The sequence below is a fragment of the Choloepus didactylus genome, chromosome 16 (genome assembly GCF_015220235.1).
Source record: "Choloepus didactylus isolate mChoDid1 chromosome 16, mChoDid1.pri, whole genome shotgun sequence".
NCBI classification, from domain to species: domain Eukaryota; kingdom Metazoa; phylum Chordata; class Mammalia; order Pilosa; family Megalonychidae; genus Choloepus; species Choloepus didactylus.
Window position 1 is genome coordinate 66275313 of NC_051322.1, and position 26385 is coordinate 66301697.

Genomic DNA, 26385 nt, shown 5'->3' on the forward strand with positions numbered 1-26385 from the left:
TCTCTTGGCCAGTGTCTCATCAGTGGTTACAGATAAAGAGCATAACTCAGATGCAGTGGATCTAAAGCACACAGGGCCCATTAAGTAGCTAAATTTAAAAAGACAGAAAATAACAAGTGGACGAGGACATGGAAAAATTGCAACCCTCACACACCACCTGGGGGAATGTAAAACTGGTGCAGCCACTTTGGAAAACAGTTTGCCAGTTCCTCATATGGTTAAACCCAGCAATTCCACTCCTAAATACATACCCAAGAGAAATGAAAACTTGTCCACAACTGTTCATAGCAGCATTATTCACAATAGCCCAAACTTGGAAACAACCCACATGCCCATCAACAGATGAATGGACAAACAAAATGTGGTTTAAACATACAATGGAATATTATTCAGAAATTAAAAGGAATGAAGTTCTGATACATGCTGCAACCTGGATGAACTTTGAAAATATTAAGCTAAATGAAAGAAGCCAGACACAAAAGACTATGTATCGTATAACTCCATTTCCAGGAAATGCCCAGAATAGGCAAATCCATAGGAACAGAAAGTAGTTTAGTGGTTTCCAGGGATGGTGGGAGGGTGGGAGGTGGGCATGGAGAATGAAGAATGACTGCTTAGGGGTACAAGGTTTCTTTTTTTGGGGTGATGAAAATGTTCTAATCTTAGGTAGTGGTGATGGTTGCATAACTCTTGTGACTATTCTCAAAACCACTAAATTTTATCGTGTGACTTATCTCAAAAAGCTGGTATAAAAAAGAGAATGAATAAAGCACATAAGGCAGCTGCATATTTGGGAAGTGGCAGGAGGGAATAAACCCAGCCTTCTCTGGATCTGCATGTCCCAGGAAGGAACGCCAGCACCACACACAGACCTCCCGAAAGGGCAGGGAGTGCGGGCTCGGGCACAAAAGGGGCCCTCACCTGTAAAATGGGTCTAGCCAAGTGCCTATCCCACACATTTATTGCTGTGAGGATAAATTAATGGTGTAAAGCCCTTAAAACAGCATCTGGCAAGGACTAAGTGCTATTACATCATCATCAATATTGTAGTTAGAACAGGCTGACTACTCTCACAGGCAAACCAGTGTGGAGCACTATCTCATTCTCACATGAACTTCTCCCCATGGGAATTCCAATCAAACTCCCTGCTTTTTCACCAAGGAGTGAAGTTCTGTTCCTTGTCCATCCACCATGGACAATTACTTCCACGAGGCCCCTCTGTTAACACTGAATATCCATACCCCAGCGGGACCAGCCTGGGGTGTCCACATTCACCAAGCACAGCAGCAGCTACCGCTTACACCTCTAGAAAGAGCCAGACACTGTACATTACTTCATTTAATTTTCACAAGCCTACCAGGTAGGTCTTATTAATCCCATCAGTTCACAGTGAGGGAAAGTTCAGATAAGTTGAACTTCTCTGTCACAAAGGTTAATAAGAGTCAGAGCTGGGATTCGAAACCAGATCAATCGTATCTTACGGAGCTTTCCAGGACATTATGTTGAATTAGATTTCCAGTGGAAGAGTAATCAGGAAAGAAGTTAAAAATGAGGGAAGAGTTATTTTGGAAAACACAATAATTTCATACACATTCAAATAATAGGATCCCAAAGAATAGCTAATGTCATTCACTCCTTCATTCATTCACTCCATTCATTCCTTCACTCCATTCATTTCTTCACACATATAGTAAGCATCTACCTTGAGTCAGCGGTAAGGATAGTCTTTGAAGGATGAAGACTTTAAGAGAAAATTACAGAACACAGCGAGGAATAGAAGAAGGGAGGAATGTGCCGGAAAAGAGGAAATCAAGAAAGCTGCCACTGCTTTCTCAATTGGCAAAGATTGCCTCCATCCACTACAGTCAATCTCTTTAAACAAGAACTCACAGAAAAACCTGACACATTTCCACTGTCCTTTTTTTCCCTTGGGACAATGATAAATATAATTTGAGCTACTACTTCTGATTCTTCTCCATAGTTTGTTTCTGTTCAGAAAACTGCTGGCCCACAATCTTTTCCTCTCCACCTCATGGGGCAGAAAAACTGTTTTGCCAGTTGCGGGCCTGGCTGGAAGAGGATGGCGAGCAGAGAGCCCTCGGCAGGATCTCCCAGAAGTGGGGTGCAGAGGTAGGAGGCTGTTTGCAAGACCTCAGTGTTACACAAGCCCTGAAATGCTTGTTATGTTCATTCCAAGACTGACAGATTGGAAGAAATTCATTTCACATTTTATAAAACACCATTTCACAGGGTACAGAGTGTCACTTGCATAAGCACATCTTAATTTAGCCCTAAAATCCTAAAGGGTGTGCTTTCTAATTTAATGAAACCCACTATGCCCATAACCACAGAAATAACCATTATGATTCTAATCCTTTCACAGGTGCCAGATACTTTTCAACTCTTAAAGGACAAAGCAACTACCAAAGACAAAAAGGAATAAAGAGAAGACACAGGGAATAGTTGTCTGCAAGGATCAGCTAAATGCTTATTAGAGAGTCAAAAATATCAATGCTGAGATGGTGAGTAATAAATGTGATAAATTCACCTTAGGAGCTCAAGTTTTTCAAATGATATTTCAAGGGAATAGGCTAGTCTGATATATTAACAAACTAAGCTGGCAACAAATGTTCAATTGGATACTATAGTAGGTACCTTATGAACCACAAGAAAATAGTCTCTCAATTAAAATTCTCAATAATCTCTGAAGTACCATTATGATTGAGTTTTTCCTAGAAATGCAATAATAATTTTATACTGAAAGTTAATGACAAAATGATTGAATTTGCAAAGTAATTCTGATATCTAAATGTTACTTCCAGAGTAAGTGCCATAAGAGTAAAAAGTAAAAAGTCACAAATAATTTCAGGCAAAATGCTAAAAATTAAATTTAAAATAAAACATCAGTAGCAGAGTATAAGGAAGAAAATAACCATAACATATTATTCCCAAGTAGCGTTTAGCAGTTATTATTTTCCTTTGTCAGAGGTATGAAAGGACATTTCCAGTATTTGCTTCTGATAAACTGCAGCCTGCCAGACACTCATTTCTAAATTTCACTAAAATGTATGTATGTACTGCTTATTCTTGATGAGATGAATTAGCACTTGTTTTCAATTTAGTGATGTAGCAAATAAGATTCCTTTCAAGTCATATCAAACTTTAAATCAAACATACATGCATCTCTCTGGTCAGTGCCTAATAAAATTAAGTTGACTTCAATTTTTTGAATATATGAAAATAAAATGCGTGGGTGGAAAATAATTTTTGAACTGTCAAATGTCACAAATGGTTTAATGAATTCCACAGATGTGCTGGGCTCTCTGTATTTAAAAAAATTTCATTCTGAAGATGTGCCATTTAAAAGGAAAATCAGGTGTCATCAACCAGGAGAGTACAGATAATCAAATCTTTACTTCAAAATCCAACCTTCTGTTTTAGCTACAGTGATTACAGTGTTTTTAATTTTTCTTTCTCTGACAAGGAAAATCAGAAAACAAAGACTGAGTTGTTCTTGGTAAAGTGTTTAATAACAACAATTTCAAGAAAAATCTGATAATGCCAACTCAAAAAACAAAAGAGCTTAAAAAAAAGTTACAGTGACTGTCTAAACAGAAAATCCAAATAAAAATGCAAAATGCAACAGGATCCTTCTCAAATTCAGTCATGCCTAATTATAGATTTCCCACTTCACATATACATAAACCGGGTATCTCTCAGCCTAAAGACATAGGGCTAGAAACGAAGTCAGATGGAGTTTTCTTTTCTACTGTGCCAAGAAATCAGGGCCTCTATAGCCAGCCTCATGTGAGGGTTGCACCATCTGCCTTAAGGATGCTATTATTCCTAGTCCCATTTTAGCCAAGGTCAACCTTCAAGGCCAGATCCAGAATGGTTGTCGTTTTTTCCCCCCCAGAAAGCTATTGTACAAAATCGAAGACAGTAAAGGGGACAGGGATAGGTGAAACAGGAAACGTGGGGGAAATTGTCAATAATAATAATGTAATAATCTAAAACAGTTACCTTTACTCTTTGGTCATCAGCATCTACAATGGTAGCAACACGAATTAACCTGGGATTTCGCTTATCCACGACTTCAAGTTTCATATTTGGCAGAAAACCATGAGGCAGCCGCTGTAATATTACAATTTATGCAAAACTCAACAATTCAGACATTCTTCTAAATTTTTTCTAGAATATTATTGTTTTAGTTTTTACATTTAGATCTTTAATATAACTGGAATTTAATTTTAAGAGTACAAAGGACTTTAAGCACATTACTTTATTCAGTTTCAAAAAACCCATGAGAGAAGAAAGATATTTTTGTTCAATTTAAAGGTAACTAAAAAGACAAAGATTAAATAATAAATTCATTAATTATCACAACAAGATCCAAAAAAGATCTTATTATTGTTATCTATTAGGTTGGATTTTAAATTTTTTTTTTCTGAAGTTAACCTTATAAATCAAGAAACTATTGACTATTCTCACTGCACAGTTTTGGAGTATATGACCCAGAAGGCAAGATTATTTAACAAATAATTAGAAAGGGTAAACACAATCCTTTATAAATCTAAACCTTAAAATATACTTAGATAAAAGCTGCAGAATTTCAACTGCTAAAATGTAAAATGTTTAAAATGCTTTAAAATCAAGTCATAATAATAAAAAAGCTATAACCCATGTTTTTGTCATTTCATCTGTAATGAGTGTTGAATTGTATTAATGTGAGGTTTCTTCCAACTCTTAAAATTCTGGGATCCAAAAGGCTATAAAGACTGACAAACAGGAAACAATAAAGAAAATGGAGAGAGAAAAATTAAGCTGTGACTCACCAAATCTTGAAACTAAGGACAGTCGAATTTCAAAAATCAAAGGCAAAAGGCAATTCTGACTGTGTTTATAAGTTGGCAAAAAGTTTCACTTAGAAATCTATTACACCTAAAAGTGTTCAACTGACTTTACTAGAAACCAAAGTGTTCCTCAAGTCAGGAAGTTACAACAGAAAAAAAAAAACCCTCATAATATGTGAGTAATAAACTGTCAAATCTTTCTCCAATACACAGCATGCTTCTTCCCAGCCTGTGTGGATACATTTTCTCTAAAATACATTCTCAGAGTGTTTTGCTCTACTAAGTGGAGTGTGCTGACTATAATGAGGTCTCTAATACCTGAGAGTCTTTCCTTCTCCCCAAGATCATTGTCCTGAACAACAAGGGCACTAGATTAAGTGCTGTAGATGCCAAAGATATGTGACTGGGGCTGAATCCATCATAACCCTATGACAGGGTACAGAAGTTACCTTTTTAGCCAGAGATTTTTGTAATTTTATTTTCTGTTAATTTTCATCTCAGAAAAGTAAAATGAAATTTTGAAAGAAAGCAAGAGACCACAAGTAGGTAGTATTTTTGCTTACTGAGTTTTACAATTCTTAAAACCCTTTGAGCAGTCCATACTTCTGGCATCCTTAATTTGATCAGTCCCCTTTCTCCAAACCCAGCCTATTACAGTCAATTGTTTTTTTAACAGGATTTTGTTTCAAATCCTTTTTTGATCCTAGAAAACATTCACCAAATGAAATCATATTGTAGAAACCCAGTATGTGAAATTCTGATTAAAGTTGAATCAGGGAGTCTGGAGGACACAATTAAGAGAGGAAAGGGAACGGAGTTTGAAAATCATTGACTTAGAACAAAAATATCTCTATTTAATTATCTATGTACTCTCCCTTATAAATTCATTTATACTTAGTTCAACCCTGGAATAAATATATAAGTACAAATTTGAACTGTAAAAACTGGTATTCTAATCATATTTAACGGTTTATTAGGTGCTGTCAATAGAGCCTCTGGTGCAGACATTACTAAGATTTTCAATGAGGGAAATCATCTACATTTTTACACAGGAACAATAGCAAAATCTAGTCACCTACTTTTTTAAAAAACTAAAACCAAAAAAAAAAAAATTTGATTATGTAGATGCCATGTAAAAGAAAAAGCTAGAAAAATTTAAAATTGCCAGATGAAGGCACGACTAAGCACAGACATTCTGAAAATTTGAGAGCATACCTATACAAGACTTACCATTGCGAAACCTTGGGCAGGAACTGCATTTGTTTGAGTGGCTTCCAGATATTCTGTCCAGGAAAAATTTTCTGGATCAGGATATCCTGAAAGCAAAAATATAAATATCAAAAGATTATTCATTGATAGATATTCTTATTCCCATATTCCTTATAAGGAAAAAAGTACTTAAGATTTATTCATCAGTTCTGCTGATTTCTTTTTCCTTCTCTAGTTATTTGTTTGCTGCTTTTACTCTTATTTCCTCCTTCATCCTACTTCCCTTAGGTTGGTTTTATACCTGTTTTCCCAACTTGAATTGTAAACACAATTAATTTTTTATTTTATTTTAAATAATAAAACCATTTAAGACCAGGAACTTGCTATTGCTGCCACTGAATGCAGCTTTAGACATCTGGACAATCTTTTACAAAATATTTACTTTGCTCACTTTTATTTTCTAAGAAACAATTATGACTATAATCTCTAATTGTTATCTTGATTAATTATTGGCCAGTTAGTTATTTAAGAGATATTCCAAGTAGCTAATTTTTGTAGTTATCACATTATTGTTTTAGAAAGTCATCTGGTCTGTGCAATGCCTGCCTTTGGGATTTCAGGATTTCTTTTCGGTGCAATGTAGGACCAACAATTCAAAATTTAAAATATATATAAATACACATTCTGGTTTTAAGGTACGATATCAATATGCATTATTTCAATCTAAATAACTATCATTCATAATCTATTTACTTTTTTAATAAGGCAAAAAGACACAGTATGCTAAAGTCCCTTAAGTAATTATTTTTCTGTACAATTCTCCAGTATTTCTGCTAATTTTTGCTTCATAAACTTTTTACTAAAATAAAATATATTTAAAGAAAAGTGCACAAATCAAGCAGGCAGCTTGAAAACTGTTCACAATATTAACATACCTATGCAATCAGAACCCAAATCAAAACCAGAACACTTACAAAACCCCAGAACACCTCCGTGTGAAGCTTATTTCCAGTCACTGCCCCACTCCCCTCTCTTGGCTTCTCGCAGCCAAGACCCGTTTGGCCCACTGTTTTGTCTTTATATAAATGGAACTGCACAGCTGTCCTCCCTAGTCCTGGGCACCTTTTACTCAGCATTATGGCCATGAAGCTCACGTAGACTGTTGTGTGTGGGATGTTCATTTTCATTGCTGTATAGTACTCCATCATGCGACTATCTCACAATTGTCCATTCTACTGATGATGGACATTTTGGTAGCTTCTATTTTTTAGCTATTGTCAAAAGTGCTGCTATGAACATTCTAGTACATTCTTTTTGGTGACCAGAAGTATACACCTCTGTTGGGATACATCCAGGAGTAGAACTGTTGGACCATGGGGTATTTTGCTTCATGTTTTCATGTTACATTGCTCATCACACAAAAGTGCATACAATTTTCACTATGAATTACAGTTTTTATTTAATATAAAGAAAATTTCCCTTGCAGGCACATTTATCGCATTTTGCCTAAAGTCGTTCTTTTACTAAAATGTACACTGCCACCCTATCATTTCCTGTTTCTCTTTTTTCAGATAAAATTTTGCCCATCTTTTTAACTTTTTTTTTATTAAATTCAGTTTTACTGAAATACATTCACACACCATACAATCATCCATGATACACAATCCACTGTCCACAGTATGATAACATAGTTATGCGTTCATCACCACAATCTATCTCTGAACATTTTCCTTACATCAGAAAGAACCAGAACAAGAATAAAAAATAAAAGTGAAAAAAAACACCCAAAGCATCCCCCCCATCCCACCCCATTTGTCCTTTAGTTTTTATCCCCATTCCTCCACTCATCCATACACTAGATAAAGGGGGGTGTGATCCACAAGGTCTTCACAATCACACTGTCACCCCTTGTAATCTACATTATTGTATAATTGTCTTCAGGAGTCCAGACTGCTAGGTTGGAGTTTGGTAGTTTCAGCTATTTACTTAAAGCTATTCCAATACCTTAAAGCCTAAGAGATGTTATCTATATAGTGCATAAGAATGTCCACCAGAGTGACCTCTCGACTCCATTTGGAATCTCTCAGCCACTGAAACCATTTCGTCTCATTTTGCATCCCCCTTTTGGTCAAGAAGATACTCTCAGTCCCACGATGCCGGGTCCACATTCATTCCCGGAAGTCATACTCTGCGTTGCCAGGGAGATTTACACCCCTGGGAGTTGGGTCTCACGTAGGGGGGAGTTGCCCATCTTTTTACCTCCTTTTGTTTATTTTGTTTTGGACATATATATTTTAAACACCTTCTAAGCGGATTTTTAAAATCATTTACATTTACTTTCATAACTGGTATGTTATCTCTAACTTGTGTAAACATGTTTCAAGCTGGATTTTTTTAAAAGCATACTTGGGGTTTCCTTGACTTTCTGTCCTTTCCTAAAGGGCTGTTGCATACTTTATGTTTCAATAATAATTTCTGGCACTTAATTAATCCTGACACCTGTCAATAATTAGTGCTGACACTTACACTTTACTTTTATAGATCCTACTTTCATAAGTTATCCAGACTTGTTCCTTGACTCTCTGCATTTTGGCCTGGCTTTTCAACTATGTGCATTCTCCCTCCTTCACCACAGGGCCCCTGCTCCCTGTTCTGGGTCCCTCACCTGGGGCCTGACCAAGGTTTCAGTGGAGTGGTGGGAAACAGACCAAGATGCAGTGAGTGGAGGAAGGAAGTGAGGTGAGTCAGAGGGGCAGTGGCTACTCCTTCTCCAGCCTCTTGAAAGAGCCTGGCATGCTGTTACCAGTGGCATTCTCCTTTACCCTGTTTCCATGATAGACAAGGAAAATAAAAGGCTGTGAGTGCTCTCTATTGTTCTTAAGCAGCATTTGCCTCCAGAAATGAGCTAGCCTGTGCAGAAAAAGAAACCATGAATGACCCATGAACACAGGGCACAGAAGAAGGCCTCATGGCTTGGGAGGCTGGCAAAAGGCCCTGACCTCCACCTTCTCCTTCCTGGCCCTGCCCTGAGTCCTGGCAGACCTTGGGAGACCAGAAGTGGGGTGGCAGAGGAAGGGGCAGGGAGCAGGTCCGTTCACACAGCTGGGTGGCCACTCCAAGAAAGAAGCTTTTTTAAAAATTGAAATTCTTACTTGAACAATAAGAGACTGTGTGGGAGCACCCGTGGGACAACAGCAGCCTTTACCCTCCTCACTTGCCTTTCCCTGGCGTCCATGTATTGGTGAGCACTGTGCCAAGTACTGCAGGTACGTGAAGCCACTGAGTCCTCACTCATACCGGTGAGGTTCCCCTTTCTATCCTCACCTTCTAGAGCTTGAGCAGCTTGCCCAGTTACACAGACAGGAAGTAGGAGAAATGGGACTTGAACAATTAAGTCTGTCTCGGTTACCCATACACTTAACCCCTGCTATATCCTCAGAGTATAGAACAGTGCCTCGCACATAGTTGGCACTCAATAAATATATTTGGTGAATATTTGTTGAATGAAATTAAATTTACTCCTGAGAAGTTGGCATTTAATATTGTGGTGGCCAAAAATGACAGGGATAGGAGCCAAAATGACACTGGTCTAGTATCAAAATACCAAATGGAATTCTCACATAAAGTTGTCTGCCTGCTGGTGTGTTGCTATCAGAAGTCCACTGGAACAGGAGATGCTGGTGTATCTGCACTGGCTGAGACTCCCAGGGGGACTGCAGAGCTGAAGACCCCAAAAGAGGGTCATCTGACCTGTGGCATCTGCATAAGGCCAAGGGTGAAATTCACATCAATTACTTGTTCCACATAAGACAGGTAAGGCCAGTGCAAGTGTGAGATTTGTCACAGAGTTTTCTTATAATGGTCTCCTTGATTATTTTTCCTCCTGGCACAATAGCCTAAGCAAAAACATAATTTTACCATTGGAACATTCTTTCTAAAGAAAGTGCTCATGAACAAAGAGCAGATGTCCTTAAGACTCTGACTGCTGGCCTGGGTAATGTAATCTGTCCCATGGAACCTAGAGAAGTATGATTACCATAATTATATCAGTGGCCAATTCAGGAACCAAGAACTGTAGGGGTTCCAGCTTTTAAATAATGGATCATTAGTCCCATTTAAAAACCAGAAATAATAAAGGATCTGCTGAAAGTCTTACTGTGGAGAAGATTCAATCAGAGTATTGATCATAGACATCCATGCTGGGTTGAATTACAAGGCCAATTCATCTAAACTCTCATTTTACTGATGAGGAAAATAAGACCTGGCAGTTTACAGGACTTGCCCAAGACAAGACAGCTAACAATGAAGTCAAAGTGAAAGCCCAGATCTGACTTGTAATTTATAGAAATAGAAACTTCTAAATTGCTGCTTTGGGGGTTGCTGAGGGCACTATGGGCGGCCGGGCCTTAAGCTAAAGCATCAGCGGAGGCACGATTTGTCTACAACGCTTGCCTGTCGAGCCCTGACTGGTGTTCTGCCATCATCTTAAGAGCTTGGATTTTCTAAGAAAGCCCCTCAGAGACCACTTATTGGTTTCTATGCTTCAGGCAGCTCTTTCACAAGGCAGGGCAGTGATGCATCCAAATATCCAGACCTTCCACTGTCAAGAGATTGAGCTGAGGAAGGCGATCATTGGCTGTGTGCTTCCCCTCCTCCCAGCAGGTTCTGCATATAAAAAGAGGCTCTTTATGAGCAGTTCCATGGCACCCATGACCACCAATTATCTTAGGTTAGACAGTGGTATACTGTTTCCTGCAAGACTAAAGAAATACGAGCCACGAAGACAGTCAGACATCTCAACCACTATTAAGCCTAAGCTGGGTTCACTCCATTTTGTTTTTTAAGAAACATACTGCACCTGATCTCACACTTTGGGTACTTTAGATGCTGGAAGTCCTGGGCTCACATTCAGCTCATCATAATTAAACTTAAAATATCCTTTCTTGCAAGAAAACACAAGTTAGCCTCCCTAAGATTTATAATAGGGTGTCAGATTTGTTACATGATCATCAGATCCTAAAGCCCCTGGAGAACACTTCAGCCCACAGTACAGAATATCAGTACCATAGGTACTTGGCAAAGAGCTCATTCTGTAATTTTTTGCTCAATATATGGCTGAGATGAAGGCTATTCGGGATAGACAATGTAAGGAAATAAACTCTTTTCGTTTCGTGAAATCACTATAAAATAATGTATGTGCTACATGGGCTAAGCTCCCGACAGAGCTGTCATCAAAAAGGCCATGGCTCCCAGGGTGTCCAATAGGGCCCTCAGGAGAGGGTGATCAGCCTGTGTTTCTTGGATTCTGTTTAACACTTACCATAATAGGAAAAGACACTGGTTATTTTTCTCTCATTTTTTTTCCTGTTTCCTTTACTATATAATATTCCATTAAGCAATGTTCTATGGCTGATTTAAATATCCTCATGGGCTGATTAACTCTTTATTGTGCCTTGTTAGAACCTCAGCTTCCAGCTGTGCCTCACATTCAGTAGGGAATCAACTAACATAATTTCTATTAATTAATTAGTAACTTTTATTTTTGTCTGGACTCATCTTCCCTATGCCAATAGACTCCATCTATTGGAAATAGCATAATGCCTTTTAAAATTTAATAATTCTTTTATGACAAAAAGATTAATGGTTAGCGTTGCAATTAAATATGAGATTTACTTATACAGATCTTACTACTGAAATTCTACTTTTGCAAAGAGATTAAAAAATAAATTTAAGTGGTTCTTAGATAGCAAAACATTAATTTTCTAAAATAGATATTTCTATGTGTTCACCAAACATCTAGACTTTTTACTAAGTATGTGCAGCCAAATGGTGACTCAAGAGAATCTAGAAAAACCAGTTGTGTTATTCCTAAAAGTATGCTTCGTTGCCTCCAAACTTATCAATCATTATAATTTCATTCTCTGAAAATAAACTTTCTTTCAGGATTTAGTCACAACAAACTTGAAAACTAGACTTCCAGTTTAAAAATGTAGGAATGAACATATATTTTTCACTCTACTCTCTTCTAAATATCACCAAAATGCAGAATATCAATAAGGGAATTTTTTAAAGTGAATGCTTATCAACAGAGAAAATGTTGGAATATTATGGAGCCATTAAAAAGAAAGGATCAGAAATACACAAAATGAGTTGGAAGAGATTTGAGCAACATAAAAAAAGATGCAGAAATATGTATATAATACCATTTTAAAGCACAAAGATAAAAAATGATATGGGTTCATGAACACAGGAGTGTATGTGTGCATGCATATGCAATTGTACAGGAATTAGAAAAATATGTACAGCTAAAGAATGGCTAAAAGTTCACTGTTTTCCTTTTCCTCCTGAGCAAATGGCTGAACTACCTTTCCCAGATTCCTACGCAATTAGATGGCAGTGACGAACTGAGTTCTGGCCAATGAATGTGCATAGAAATGATGTTAATAAGCTACTTCCAAGTTTGGTCCCTAAAACCCTCCCATGTGCAATCTTCAGTTCTCTTTCCATTCTCAGTCTGGAAGGAAAGACTTTCAAGGGCCTGGAGGGGCTCAAGTCCTGGAATGACTGCCTGGAGCAGAACGATCCCAAGCATAAGGGGCCGTGCCCCATGCCACATGCTGAGGCGCAGCTCCTCAGGGTGCTCTGACCAGCAGCTGGCTCACGGTGACAACATGAGGGGTACGTGCTAGCTGCTGGCTACCGTGGATTACCTTGGGGGAGATCTAGCCTGAGTGGAAGGCGAAACAGACAGCAACCAAGCGAAAAACTCTGCCTTGAAAAACAGTGCAAATAAATCTTGTTTACACATAAAATAAAAAATAAAAAACAAATAGTAAGAGGAAGTAAAGCCGCAACAAGAACAGGAAAAAAGCCAACAGCAATGAGAAATGTCAACAAAAATTCCTGGAAACTTGAAAAGCAAATAAATGAATGAAGAGCGACATAGACTTGAGAAAGCTAAAACATAAACCTGTTAAAGGAGAGGCCATAAGAAGCAAGCTCGTGTATGTTACAGAATCCTGGAAAGCTTCGGGAATTGCAGGCACCAGGTACTTCTGAAGGTGGACAGCAGTGTGGTGCTGAAGGTGGACAGCAGTGTGGTGCTGAAAACAGATGACTGTTTTAAAGTCCTGATAGAGAAAATGAGATCCACCAGAGGCCACTACCCCCCCACCTTAGGCAAAGGCTGGAGTTTTAATCTCTGGAAAGAACGAAACAGAGAAGTTAGACTGTGGGGTCTCAAGCACTGGCCAAGCTACTCACAGAACAGTGACCCTCCCGCCTCCACCACCTGGATCTCAGGGAGCTGGCAGACCCTCCCCAGCCCTCAACACCCCACCACACCCCCACACCCCAGTCAAAACAGATGACACTTTCCTGTGGAAATGGACCAGCAGTGCTTCTTATGTTGGCATTTGCAGGTGTCCAAATAAAGCTCCCTAGCTCCCCTCTCGAACACCCTACAGAGCTACAAGCTGACAAACTCCATCAAGGCACCTAGAGGTTTTACTCGGCTTTCAACCTTATTCTTAAAAATGAAAGGACAACTAACACGCACCAGAGATTTGAAGACCACAGTAAACAGATACAACAATAAACAAGCAAAACAATAACAACAAATAGGAACACTGCGAAAACAGAGATATTATAGGGAGCATAAGATCTAAATCAAAAAGTTTAAAAAACAAAAAATCCCTAATTAACATCCTTAAAAAAATAAGAGATTTATGAAGTAAGAATGCCAGTGGAAAATAAGGGGAGAGTTCTATTTCTGCACAGATGTAGAAAGCTACAAAAGATCATCACTTCCCTACTAACAATGAGAAAAAGTCAGATAATCTGGAAAACCATCATTTTTCTTGATTCCATTAGAGAGCTAAAGTTCCAATGCAACAAAGTAAACTGAAATCCAAACAGGGACAAGTCCCTCTAGGGGTAGATGAGAAACACAAAACATTTCACCTTTGGTAGAGACAGGAGGAAAAGGCGTAAATTCTCAGAGGTCAAGTGCAGAGCTAGCAGCCTGCGAGTCAGGGGTCCTGGGCTGGATGGGGAGGGCACCCTCACTCATGAGCTCTTTAAAATGGGCCTCCAGAAAGTGATCAAGAGGAAGACTGGGAGCAGATCATAACATGAAGAAAACTTCCCTCTAGTATGCCAACGGTAAAAATAAAATTTCTAAGACAGCTAGAAAGAAAATAGAAATTACATTGAGAAGAACATGGATAAGAATTACGGTTGACTTCTCAGAAACTATGCAAACCAGAAGACAGCACAGTGACATCTTTACAGTGATGAAGGTAATAAAAACCCTGTCAAACCCAAATTCTTTACCCAGTAAAATTATCTTTTAAAAAACAGGACAAAATAAAGACATTTCCGGACAAATAAAAGCTGAGATAATCCATTTCTGGCAGACCTGGGCCATAAGAAATACTAAAGAAAGTTCTTCAGAGAGAAGGCACATGACACTAGACGCACATGTGATTCTACACAAAGAAATGAAGAGAACATCAAGGAAAACATAAGACATATTTCCATATTTTTAATTGCTATAAAATCTAACTTCATAATCTAAAACAAATGTTATAACAATATTTTTATGAAGAACAGAACATATGTAGAAATAAAACTGCTTTTACTTCTTGTTTTCTTGTTTCTCTTTTTAATATGAACAAAAAGTCATTTAGAAGTAAAAACAAGAGCAGAAAGGATGAGAGAGAGAAAATGAGACTAAACCATTGTAATATACTAAAACTATGAAGTAGTATAGTATTATTTGAAAGTAAACTGTGATAAGTTAAAAATACATAGTAAACCCTAGAGCATTTGATAAATATTTTAAAAGAAGTATAATTTGAAAAAAAAAAGTAGTGAAGATAAAATGGAATCATTTAAAAATACTCAATAAACTTTTAAAAAGGCAAGGATGAAAAAGGAACCAAAAGAGATGGGATAAATAGAAAGCCACAGGAAAGGTAGAAGATTTAAATTCAAGCCTACAAATAAAGACATTAGATGTGAATGGTCTTAACATCCAAATTAAGAAACAGATAGTCAAACTGGATTTTAAAAAGGCAAGAAACAAATACATACAGTTCACAAGATGACTACTTTAAATATACATACATAAAACAAGAAAATAAGTCAATATAAGACATATATACTTAAAAGAAAAAATATAGAAAAGATATGCAATGCAAGCATTAATCAAAAGAAAGGTAAAACAGCTATAAAAATATCAGAAAAGAAACATTACCAGGAATAAAAAGGTACATTACATAATGATAGAAGTGTCAATTCTTCAAGAAAGTAAAGCAGTTCTTGAGGGTGTATGCCCCTAATAACAGAGTTTCAAAACATACAATACCAAAAAACAACAGACTTGGAAGGAAAAATAAACAAAACCATAATTATAGTTGGAGACTTAAATAATCCTCTCTCAGAAATCAATAAACAAGTACTAAGGAAATCAGTATGCTTATAGAATACATGAACAACAACACTCAACCAACTTGAACTGATTGATATCGATCAAACATTCTGTTCAACAACAGCAGAATACATGTTCTTTTCAGCACACATGGAACGTTCATAAGAAAGACACGATTCTGGATCATTAATAAACCAACTCAATATATATAAAAGAACTGAAATCATACAAAGGGTATGAAATCATACAAAGTATATGAAATCATACAAAGTATATATTCTCTGACAATGAAAAATTGAAATTAAAAATAAGTGACAAAAAGATCTATGAAAAATCACCAAATATTTTGAAATTAAACAACTGATTTCTAAAACATTCCATAAGTCAAAGAGAAAGTAAAAAGGGAAATTTAAAAATATTTTTAACTTACCAAAAATGAAATCTGAACATACCAAATTAGTGGTAAACAGCTGAAAAATGGTTAGAGAGAAATTTATGGTATTAAATGCTAATGTTATAAAATCAAAAAGGTTGAAAATCAATAATCTAAGCTTCAATTTTGAAAACTAGAAAAAGAAAATAACCCAAAGCAAATAGAAGGAAAGTAATAATAAACGTTAAGAGAAGATATAACTAAAATTAAAAATAGCAAATGAAGAAAAATCAATGAAAACCCAAAGCTGGTTCTCTGCATTAACAAAACTGATGAACTTCTAGCCATACAGAGACAGGAAAACAGAGAGATGACAACAACATATGATTATCTCAATAAGTGCAAAGAAAGCATTTGAAAAAATTCAATATTTATTCATCATAAAGATCTAAGGAAATTAGTAAGTGAGGAGAACGTCCTCAATCTGAAAAGGATATCTATAAAAGCCTATAGCTAAACATTATACTTAATGGAAAAAAGTCTGAATGATTTCTCCCTGAGATTGAGAACAAGACAAAATTTTTATTCTCACCATTCCTATCTGATGCTGTACTCTAGTCCTTGTCTGTGGAATAAGGCAAGAAAAATAAGTAAAAAGCATAGAAATTGGAAAGGAATAAAACTATTTATTTTCAAGTGATATGATCAGTTATGTACATTAAACCAAAGAACTACAAAAATAAAAACTATTAGAACTAATAAGTTGAGGAAAACTGCAATATACAGAAATCAGTTTTGTTTCCATATGTTAGAATTAAACAACTGAAAATTAAAACTTCGAAAAAGTAACATAAAACAGCATCAAAAAACACTGAATACTTAGAGATAAATCTTAAAAAAAAAGTGCAAAACTTGTATACTGAAAAATACAAAATAATGATGTGAGAAATTAAAGTGTACTTCAAAAAGTGAAGAAATATAGCAGTTTTATGGAATGGAATGTTCAATAATGTTAAGATTCAATTCTTTTCAAATTGATCTATAAGTACAAAACAATTCCAGTTGAAATTCAACAGGCTTTTTAAAGAAATTGACCAAAAAAATTTCAACTTAAAATTTATATGGAAAGTAAAGGAATAAAATATTCAAAATAATTTTAAAATTAAATAATAGATTTGGAGGATTAAAATTAACTTAGAAGCAAGACAACAGGACCTGTTTTTTTTTCCTGATAATGTGGTTTAATTGTAGTTTTTCCAAAAGTATCTCCTTCTCCAGCTTAAAAAAAAAATACAGATGTGTTAAAGTTTGTCCCTGCCCCCAAAGGGCAGTGAGCGCCGTTCTCAGGGAGGGCAGCCATGCCTCCATGTGCCTGTGGTGGGCGGCCACCAGGGGCAGCTTCTCAAGTGGACATGGGGCCGTTCCTCTTGTTCTTGATGTAAATCAAGGGAACAGGATAGAGAGCCCAGAAACAGAACCACACGTATATGGTCAAGTGGTTTTCCACAAAAGTACCAAGGTAATTCAAAGGAGAACAAAGTCCTTTTGACATATGTTGCTGTAAGATTTAGACAGCCATATGCAAACCAAAAAACTAATAACCTTGGCCTCTACACTGTGCCATATATAAAAATAGACAAATGTAAAACTTAAAAATATAAAATTTCTTTAAGAAAAGCTAGTAGAAAATCTTTGTTATCTTGTGAAAGGAAAAGATTTTTTTAGGACACAAAAAGGATGATCCATAAAAGAAAAAGTTGATTAACTGGACTTCATCAAACTAAAATCCTGCCCTTTGACACTGTTCTGAGATTAAAAGAGAAGCCATAGACAATGTGGAATATGACTCCCAGGGAGGAATCTAGACCCGGCATCATGGGATGGAGAACATCTTTTTGACCAAAACGGGGATGTGAAAGGAAAGAAGTAAGTTTCAGTGGCTAAGAGATTCCAAAAGGAGCTGAGAGGTCACTCTGCTGGGCACTCTTAGGCACAATATAGACAACCCTTTTTGGGTTGCAATGAATTGGAATAGCTAGCAGTAAATACCTGAAGCTATCAAACTACAACCCAGAACCCTTTAATCTTGAAGATGATTGTATAACAACGTAGCTTATAAGGGGTGACAATGTGATTGGGGAAGCCATGTGGATCACACTCCCCTTTGTCCAGTGTATGGATGGATGAGTAGAAAAATGTGGGCAAAAAAAAAGGCACTCAGCATTCTTTTTTACTTTCATTGTTCTTTTTCACTTTAATTTTTATTCTTGTTTGTGTGTGTGTTAATGAAAATGTTCAAAAATTAATTTTGGTGATGAACGCACAACTATATAATGTTACTGTGAACAACTGAATGTACGCTTTGTATGACTGCATGGTATGTGAATATATCTCAATAAAAATGAATTTTAAAAAAATAGAAGCCATACACTGAGAGAAAATATTTGCAAAACATATTTGTGGTAAAGGACTCATATCCAAAATATAAAAATAAGTCTGAAAAATAAAAATTTAGAAAACAAACAACCAAATTTCAAAGTAGGATAAAAAATTTGAATAGACATTTCATTCAAGGATAGCAAATAAGCATAAGAAATGATGATTATGATCATTAATCATTAGGGAAATATAAATTAAAACCATAACAAAACACCACTACACACTTATGGAAAGACTAGCAATTTAAAAACTGATAATAACAAAGGCTGATCAGAATGCAGGGCAACTGGAATTCTCATGTATTCCTGGTGAGAAGGCAAAATGGTACATTACTATGGAAAGCAGTTTGGCAGATTCTTTCAAAAATAAACATAAGGCCTAGAAATCCTACTCTGAGATGTTTACTCAAGATATGTTTATCTTAACAAAAATGTTTACAACAGCTTTATTCATAACAGCCAAAATCTGGAAATAACTCAAATAGCTATAATTGAATGAATGAAAAAACTATGGGATAGATATAAAATGGAATACTAGTCAGCAATAAACTACTGGTATATACAACAATGACGCATTTCAAAAGCATTATGTTAAGTTAAAGAAGTAAGATATGAAAAGCTACACACTTTTATTCCACTATATGACATTCTGGAAAAGGCAAAATCACAGGAACACAAATCAGATCAGTGGTCTCCAGGGGCTGGAAGGAGAAGGAGGGGACTGACTACAATGAAGCAGGATGGAATTCTTGGGGGTATTCAAAATATTCTGTAACTTAATTGGTAAGGTGCTCACAGGTAACTATATATTTATCAAAATTCATTGGAGTATATACCAAAAAGTAAGAATTTTACCTTATATAAATTATACCTTAGTAAACTTGATTATTTATAAAAGGGGCAGGTATATTAACAAAAAAGAATTATGTAAATTGTATAAAAATTTAAAATTCCAACATAAATGTTGGAGGATAAAGTTAAAGAAATCTCCCAGGAAACATAACAGACAGAAAGAGATGGGAAATGGGAGAGAAAGGATAAGGAATTCAAGCTCAGTCCAGGAGCTATGTTTTTCAAATAATGGGAATTGCAGAAAGACAAAGAGAGAAAAACAGAGGGAAGGAATTTATCGAAGAAAAAAAAATCATGATCATATCCCAGAAAAGAAGGGCAAGGCTTTCCAGATTGGAGGAATCAACAGAGAGTTTGAATACAATGAAGGAAAACAGATCCTAGCAAAGATACAGCACTGTGGAATTTCAGAAGGTGGGAGATAAAGAGGAAGCACCAAAGGATCCAGGGGATAACAGCCATGTACAAAGGATCAGGAATGACATTACACTCCTAACTCAAAAGTAGAAAACAATGGAACGCTACCTTCAAAATTCTAAGTAAAAGTATTTTTAACCTGGAGTTCTTTTCTGATGAGGAATTTGGAGATGATGCAGTGTTAGATACACAGAAAACCGTACAGACACAATGTTCTAGTTTGCTAATGCTGTGGAATGCAAAACACCACAGATGGATTGGCTTTTATAAAAAGGGGGTTTATTTGGCTACACAGTTACAGTCTTAAGGCCATAAAGTGTCCAAGGTAACACATCAGTAATCGGGTACGTTCACTGGAGGATGGCCAATGGCATCCGGAAAACCTCTGTTAGCTGGGAAGGCACATGGCTGGCGTCTGCTCCAAAGTTCTGGTTTCAAAATGGCTTTCTCCCAGGAGGTTCCTCTCTAGCAAGCTTGCTCCTCTTCAAGACGTCACTCACAGCTGCACTGAGTTCCTTCTCTTTGAGTCAGCTCATTTATATTGCTCCACTGGTCAAGGCCCACCCTGAATGGGTGGGGCCAGACCTCCAAGGGAATATCTCATCAGAGTCATCACCCACAGCTGGGTGGGACACATTCCAAGCAAATCTAATCAGCACCAAAAAGTCTGCCCCACAAGACTACATCAAAGACAATGGCATTTGGGGGACACAATACATTCAAACTGGCACACACAAAAACAAGGCATTTATTAATTCAAGGGAAAACATAATGCTGTGGAAGAAAGGAAATATAATCAAAAGAGACTTTTTAATTACATACTAATAATATAAGCAATAAAAACAAATTAAAAATGAAATATTACATTGGGAAGATTGTGTTTATAGTGAGTAGTAGAAGTTAAAGATAGTACCTAAAATTGAAAAATGTACATAGCAGTATAATCATATACATAAAAAACATGGAAAAAAACATGAAAGGAACAGGTTCACCTTGGGATAGAAAAAAATCTGGAGTGGAGAGGAGAATGTCACAGAACTGCAGTTTTTTCATTAATAAAACTTGCAATGTAACTAGGTAGAATTATTTTATTTAAAATATTGTAGTAAAAGAAATATGATTTATTGAGCATTTCTATTTATCAGCACTTGTGGATAAAATGTAAGCAAAACAAGCATGATCTTTCTAACAGGATAACAGTCACAGAAAATTATGCCTATATTTTGGTAGATCAGGTTTTGCTCCAAATTTTTTCTTCATCAGGTCTGAATATTCTAACATTGTCACTGGAAGAAAAAAACTGGAAAAAACTTTATTGAGAGTAATACGGCAATATTTATAAAATGCTTAAAAAATTTCCATATTCTTTTTTATTAGAGAAGTTGTATGTTTACAGAAAAATCATGCATAAAATGCAGACTTCCCATATGCCACCCTATTATTAACATTTTGCATTAGCATGATTCATTTGCTGCAAATGAAAAAAGAACATTTTTATAATTGTACTTTTAACTATAGTCCATGCTTCACCTTAGGGTTCACTGTGTTATAATTTTTATTCAAGTAACATACATACAGCCCCAAATTTCCCCTTTCAACCACATTCAAATATGTATTTCAGTGCTGTTAATTACATTCACAAGTTGGTGCTGGCATCATCACCATCCATTCCCAAAACTTTTCCATCATTCCAAGTAGAAACTCTGTACAATTTAACCATTAATTCCCCATTCCTTGCCCCAACCCCAGTCCCTGGTAATCTATATAAGAGTTTCTGACTCAATGAATTTGCATATAAAAATTATTTCATGTCACTAAGATCATACAATATTTGTCCTTTGGTATCTGGGTTATTTCATTAAAAATGATGTTTTCAAGACTCATCCATGTTGTTGTATATATCAGAACTTATTTCCTTTTTACAGCTGAACAATATTCCACTGTGTGTAAATAGCACATTTTGTTTATCCATTCACTGGGTGATGTACATATGGGTTGCTTCTACCTTTGGGTAGTTGTGAATAATGTCACTATGAAAATCTGTGTGCAAAAATCTGAGTCACTGCTTTCAATTTTTGAGGCATATAACTAGAATTGTGCTTTTTGGGTTACAGGGTAATTCTTACACTTGACTTTCTGAGGAACTGCCAAATTGTCTTCCACAGTGGCTACACAATCCCACCAACAATAACTGAATGATCTTATTTCTCCACATCCTCTCCAACACTTGTAACTCCATTTTTTTCATGGTAGCCATTCTAGTGGGTGTGAAATTGTATCTCATTGTGGTTTTGGTTTGTATCTTCCCTATTAGCTAATGGTGTTCAGCATTTTTTCATATGCTTTATGGCAATTTATATATCTTCTTTGGAGAAATGTCTATTAAAGTCTTTTGCCATTTTTTTGATTGGGTTCTTTGTCTTTAGTTGTTGAGTTGCAGGATTTCTTTATACATTCTGGATGTCAAAAGCCTTATTGATTTGGTTTTCCAAATATTTTTTTCTATTGTGTAGGTTGTCATTTTACTTTCATGATATAGTCCTTTGAGGTGCAAAAGTTTTTAATTTTGATGAGGTCCCATTTGCTTTGGCTAGAAGTTGAATACAATGTTGAATAACAGTGTTGTAGCCTTGCCGTGTTCCTGATCTTAGAGAGAAAGTGTTCAATCTTTCATCATTAAGTATGATGTTAGCTGTTGGTTCTTCATATGTGCCTTTTATTGTGTTGAGGAAGTTTCCTTCTATTCCAAGTCTTCTAAGTGTTTTTATCAAGAAAAGGTGCTGGATTTTGTCAAATTCCTTTTCCGTGTCAAGTGAGATGATAATTGTTTTCCCTTCATTCTTTTAATGTAGTGAATTACATTAATTGATTTTCCTATGTTGAACCACCCTTGTGTATTTGATTGTGGTGTATAATTCTTTTAATGTAGTATTGGAATTGATTTGCTAGTTTTTTTGTTTGTTTGTTTGTTTGTTTGTTTTTTGAGGATTTTGCATCCATGTTCATAAGAGATAGGGTCTGCAATTTTCCTTTCTTGTGATATCTTTACCTGGCTTTGGTAGGAGGGTGATGTTGGCCTCATAGAATAAGTTAGGGAGTGTTCCCACTTCTTCAACTTTTTCTGAACAGTTTGAGCAGGGCTGGTGGTGTTAATTCTTCTTGGAATGTTTGGTAAAATTCACTTGTGAAGCTATCCGGTCCTGGGGTTTTCTTAGTTGGGAGGTTTTTGATTATTCATTCAATCTCTTTACTAGTTATTGGTTTGTTGAGATTTTCTATTTCTTCCAGAATCAGTGTAGGTAGTATGCGGATTTACAGGAATTTGTCCATTTCATCTAGGTTATCTAATTGGTTGTACAGTTGTTTGTAGTATCCTCTTCTGTCCTTTTTAATTCTGTGGGGTTAGTAGTAAGGCTCCCCTTTTCATTTCTGATTTTAGTCATTTGGTCCTCTTCATCAGTCTTCATCAGTCTAGCTAAAGTCTTCATCAGTCTAGCTAAAGGTTTGTCAATTTTATTGATTTTTTTCAACAAACCAGCTTTTGATTTTGTTGATTCTCTCTACAGTTTGTTATTCTCTATTTCATTTAATGTCATTCTCATCTTTGTTATTTCCTTTCTTCTGCTCACTTTGCTTTGTTTTTCTCTTCTTTTTCGAGATTCTCCAGTTTTGAGGTTAGGTCTCTGATTTGAGATTTTTCTTCTTTTTTAATGTTAAGCTTTTAGAGCTGTAAATTTCCTTCTCAGCACATCCTTTGCTGCATTTCATAAGTTTTGGTATGCTGTGTTTTCATTTTCATTTGCCTCAAGATATTTCCTAATTTCCCTTTTCACTTCTTCTTTGATCCACTGGTTGTTTAAAAGTACAATGTTTAATTTCCACGTTTGTGAATTTCCCATTTTTTCCTCTTTTATTGATTTCTAGTTTTGTTCCACTGTGATTGGAGAAGATACATTGTATGGTTTCAATATTTTGGAATTTATTGATACTTGTTTTGTGACCTAACACATAGTCTATCCTGCAGTATACTCCATGTGCACTGGAGAAGAATGTGCATCCTGCCATTGTTGGGTGAAGCGTTCTATATATGTCTGTTAGATGTAGTTGGTTTAGAGTATTATACATGTCTTCTGTTTCCTTATTGATTTTCTGTCTAGGTGATCTATACATTATCAAGAGTGGTATGTTTAAGTCTCCTTTATTAATGTTGCACCTTCTACCTCTCTCTTTAAATCTGTCAATATTTGCTTCATGTATTTTGAGGCTCTGTGGTTAGGAGCATATATATTTATAATTGTTATGTCTTCCTGTTGAACTGACTCCTTTACCAGTATATAATGACCTTCTTTGTCCTTTGTAACAGCTTTTCATTTAAAGTCTATTTTTTTATATTATAGATGCCCTAGCTCACTTTTAGTTACTGCTGGTGTGGTATATTTTTTCTCATCCTTTCACTTTCTAACTGCTTATGTCTTTGAATTTAAGGTGAGTCTCTTGTGAACAGAATACAGTTGGGCCATCTTTTTTTGTAAATCAGTTCTTCCAATCTCTGCTGTCAGACTTGAGAGTTTAATCCATTTACATTTAAAATTACTACTGATAATGCAGGACTTTCTTTTGCCATTTTGTAATTTTGTTTTTGTAAGTCTTATACCTTTTTGACCCTCAATTCTTCCACTAATGCCTACTTTCATATTTATCTGATTTTTCACACTGAACCATATTGAGTACCTTCTCATTTATTTCTGGATTTTTTTTTTCATATATTGTCTTTGTGGTTACCGTGGAGTCAAAATTTAAGTTCCTAAATATGTAATGATCATGTTTGATTTGATACCAACTGAACTGCAACAGCACATACATACAGAATTCCTATACACCTCTGTCCCCCATTTTTTTTTTTTTGGACTTGTTACAAAGTATACCTTCATACATTATATATCCAAAACCACAAAGTTAGCATTTCTTTTTATGCAGTTGCATTCTAACACCTATTAAAAGCAAGAAGTGGAGTTACATATCAAAAAATCCAATACAATAGTACTGGCATTTGTAATTACCCAATGGTTACCTTTACCAGAAGTCTTTATTTCTTTTTGATGCTTTAATCCACTGTTGGTGTTCTTTCCATTCAGACTAAAGAACTCTCCTTAGAATTTTTTCTAGGGAAGGTACAGCGGTAATGAACCCCCTCAGCTTTTGTTTACCTCAGGAAGTCTTAATTTATCCCTCATTTGTAAAAGAAAGTCTCACCAGATATGAAATTCTTGCTTGGCAAATGTTTTCTCTCAGCACTTTAAGTATTTTTAAGCCACTGCCTACTTGACTCCATGATTTCTGGTGAGAAATCAGCACTTAATCTTATTGGGACTCTCTTGTACATAACATGTTCCTTTTCTCTTGCAGTTTTCAGAACTCTTACCTTATCCTTTGCATCTGACACTTTGATCACCATATGTCTGGGTGTATTTCTCTTCATGTTTACCCTGTTTGGTGTTCAATGGGCTTCTTAGATGTACATATTCATGTCTTTTATTCAGGTTTGGGAAGTTTTCTGTCATTATTTCTTTGAATATTCCTTCTGCTCCTTTACCTCCTCCTCCTCCCTCAATAATATCAGTTCCCTTGATGGTGTCCCAAAGTCTCTTGAGCTATTTTCATTTTTTCTGATTTTCTTTTCTTTCTGCTCCTCAGTCTGATCCATTTCAATTGTTTTGTCTTCAAGTTCACAGATTCTTCTGACAGCTTCAATCTGCTATTGAAACTCTCCTGGGAATTATTAATTTCAGTTATTGTGGTCTTCATCTCCAGTAGTTCTGCTTTGTTCCTTTCTAAAATTTCTCCTGGAAATTTTTTGTTTCTGTTATTTTGGTCTTCAACTCCAATAATTCTGTTCGGTATATTTTTAAAATTTCTATCTCTTTAGTGAGATTCTCAGATTGTTTGTTCATTGTTCTCCTGATATCTTTCAGTTTTTTTCCTCTGTATTTTCCTTCATTTCTTTGAGCATAATGAAGATCATTTTTTAAAAGTCTTTGACCAGTATGTCCACAGTCTGGTTGTCTTTGTTAATGTTTTCTGGATTTTTATCATCTTACTTTAGATGGGCCATAATTTCCCAATGTCTTTGTTTGTTATATAATATTTTGTTGCACACTATACATTTTCATATTTTAAAATGGTAACTCTAGGCTGTCTCTAAGCTGTCAATTTCTTGAGTTTATATCCAGCTAGTGATATAAAAGAGATTTTCTTGAGTGCCAGGAGCTAACAAAACCAAACAAACCAGTGCAAAATACACCTTTCATAGTGTTTGAAAACTGGCTTTGCATTGGCTGGTGTTGTCTTTCAGAGTTCAGCCCTCCTATCAGGTAGGTCAATCCAAGGTGATTGCAAAGTGCAGGGTCCTCCCTGTTCTTTCCTGGCCTGTTTGTTGTCCCGGGCTTGTGGTTGTTGGAGGCCTAAGGAGTTCCCCTAAGGAATGTGAATGCCCACTCCACACCTCAGGAAACAAAGCTTCTCCTTCTCCTGGGTTTCCCACAGCAGGACTTAAAGCAGGTGATCTTTTGTCACAAGCCACCCAATTCAATTGTTTCTTACAGTGCTTTAGCTGTCACAGGCTGCCTGTGCCTGGAGAGCAAATTCTGGGAGGGAGGTTGAGCCAGAAAAGAGTTTCCCAGGTCAATCTTTCCCAGTCAAAGAAGACCAGGGAACCATAAAGAGAGCACAGTCAGCTCCAAACTGCCCTGAGGAGGAGATGAGGAAGGGGCCAGGAAGGGGGCCAGGACCTTCTCCCAGCAAACACAGTCT

At 36.2% G+C, this 26385-nt stretch overlaps 1 protein-coding gene across 12 annotated transcripts in view; it reads right to left on the reverse strand.

Annotated features, from left to right (window-relative positions):
• L3MBTL4 (L3MBTL histone methyl-lysine binding protein 4) overlaps positions 1 to 26385 on the reverse strand; it is a 433696-nt gene that overhangs the window by 243186 nt on the left and 164125 nt on the right. For all 12 annotated transcript variants that reach the window (XR_005212158.1, XM_037805559.1, XM_037805558.1 and 9 more), the window contains 2 exons: positions 6084 to 6169; positions 4024 to 4134 (listed from right to left, as the gene is read on the reverse strand). Coding sequence is in view for 11 of the 12 variants with exons in the window: in XM_037805559.1 (XP_037661487.1) it covers positions 4024 to 4134; positions 6084 to 6169 (197 nt within the window). In the remaining variant the exon portion in view is untranslated. The remainder of the gene's footprint in view (positions 1 to 4023; positions 4135 to 6083; positions 6170 to 26385) is intronic.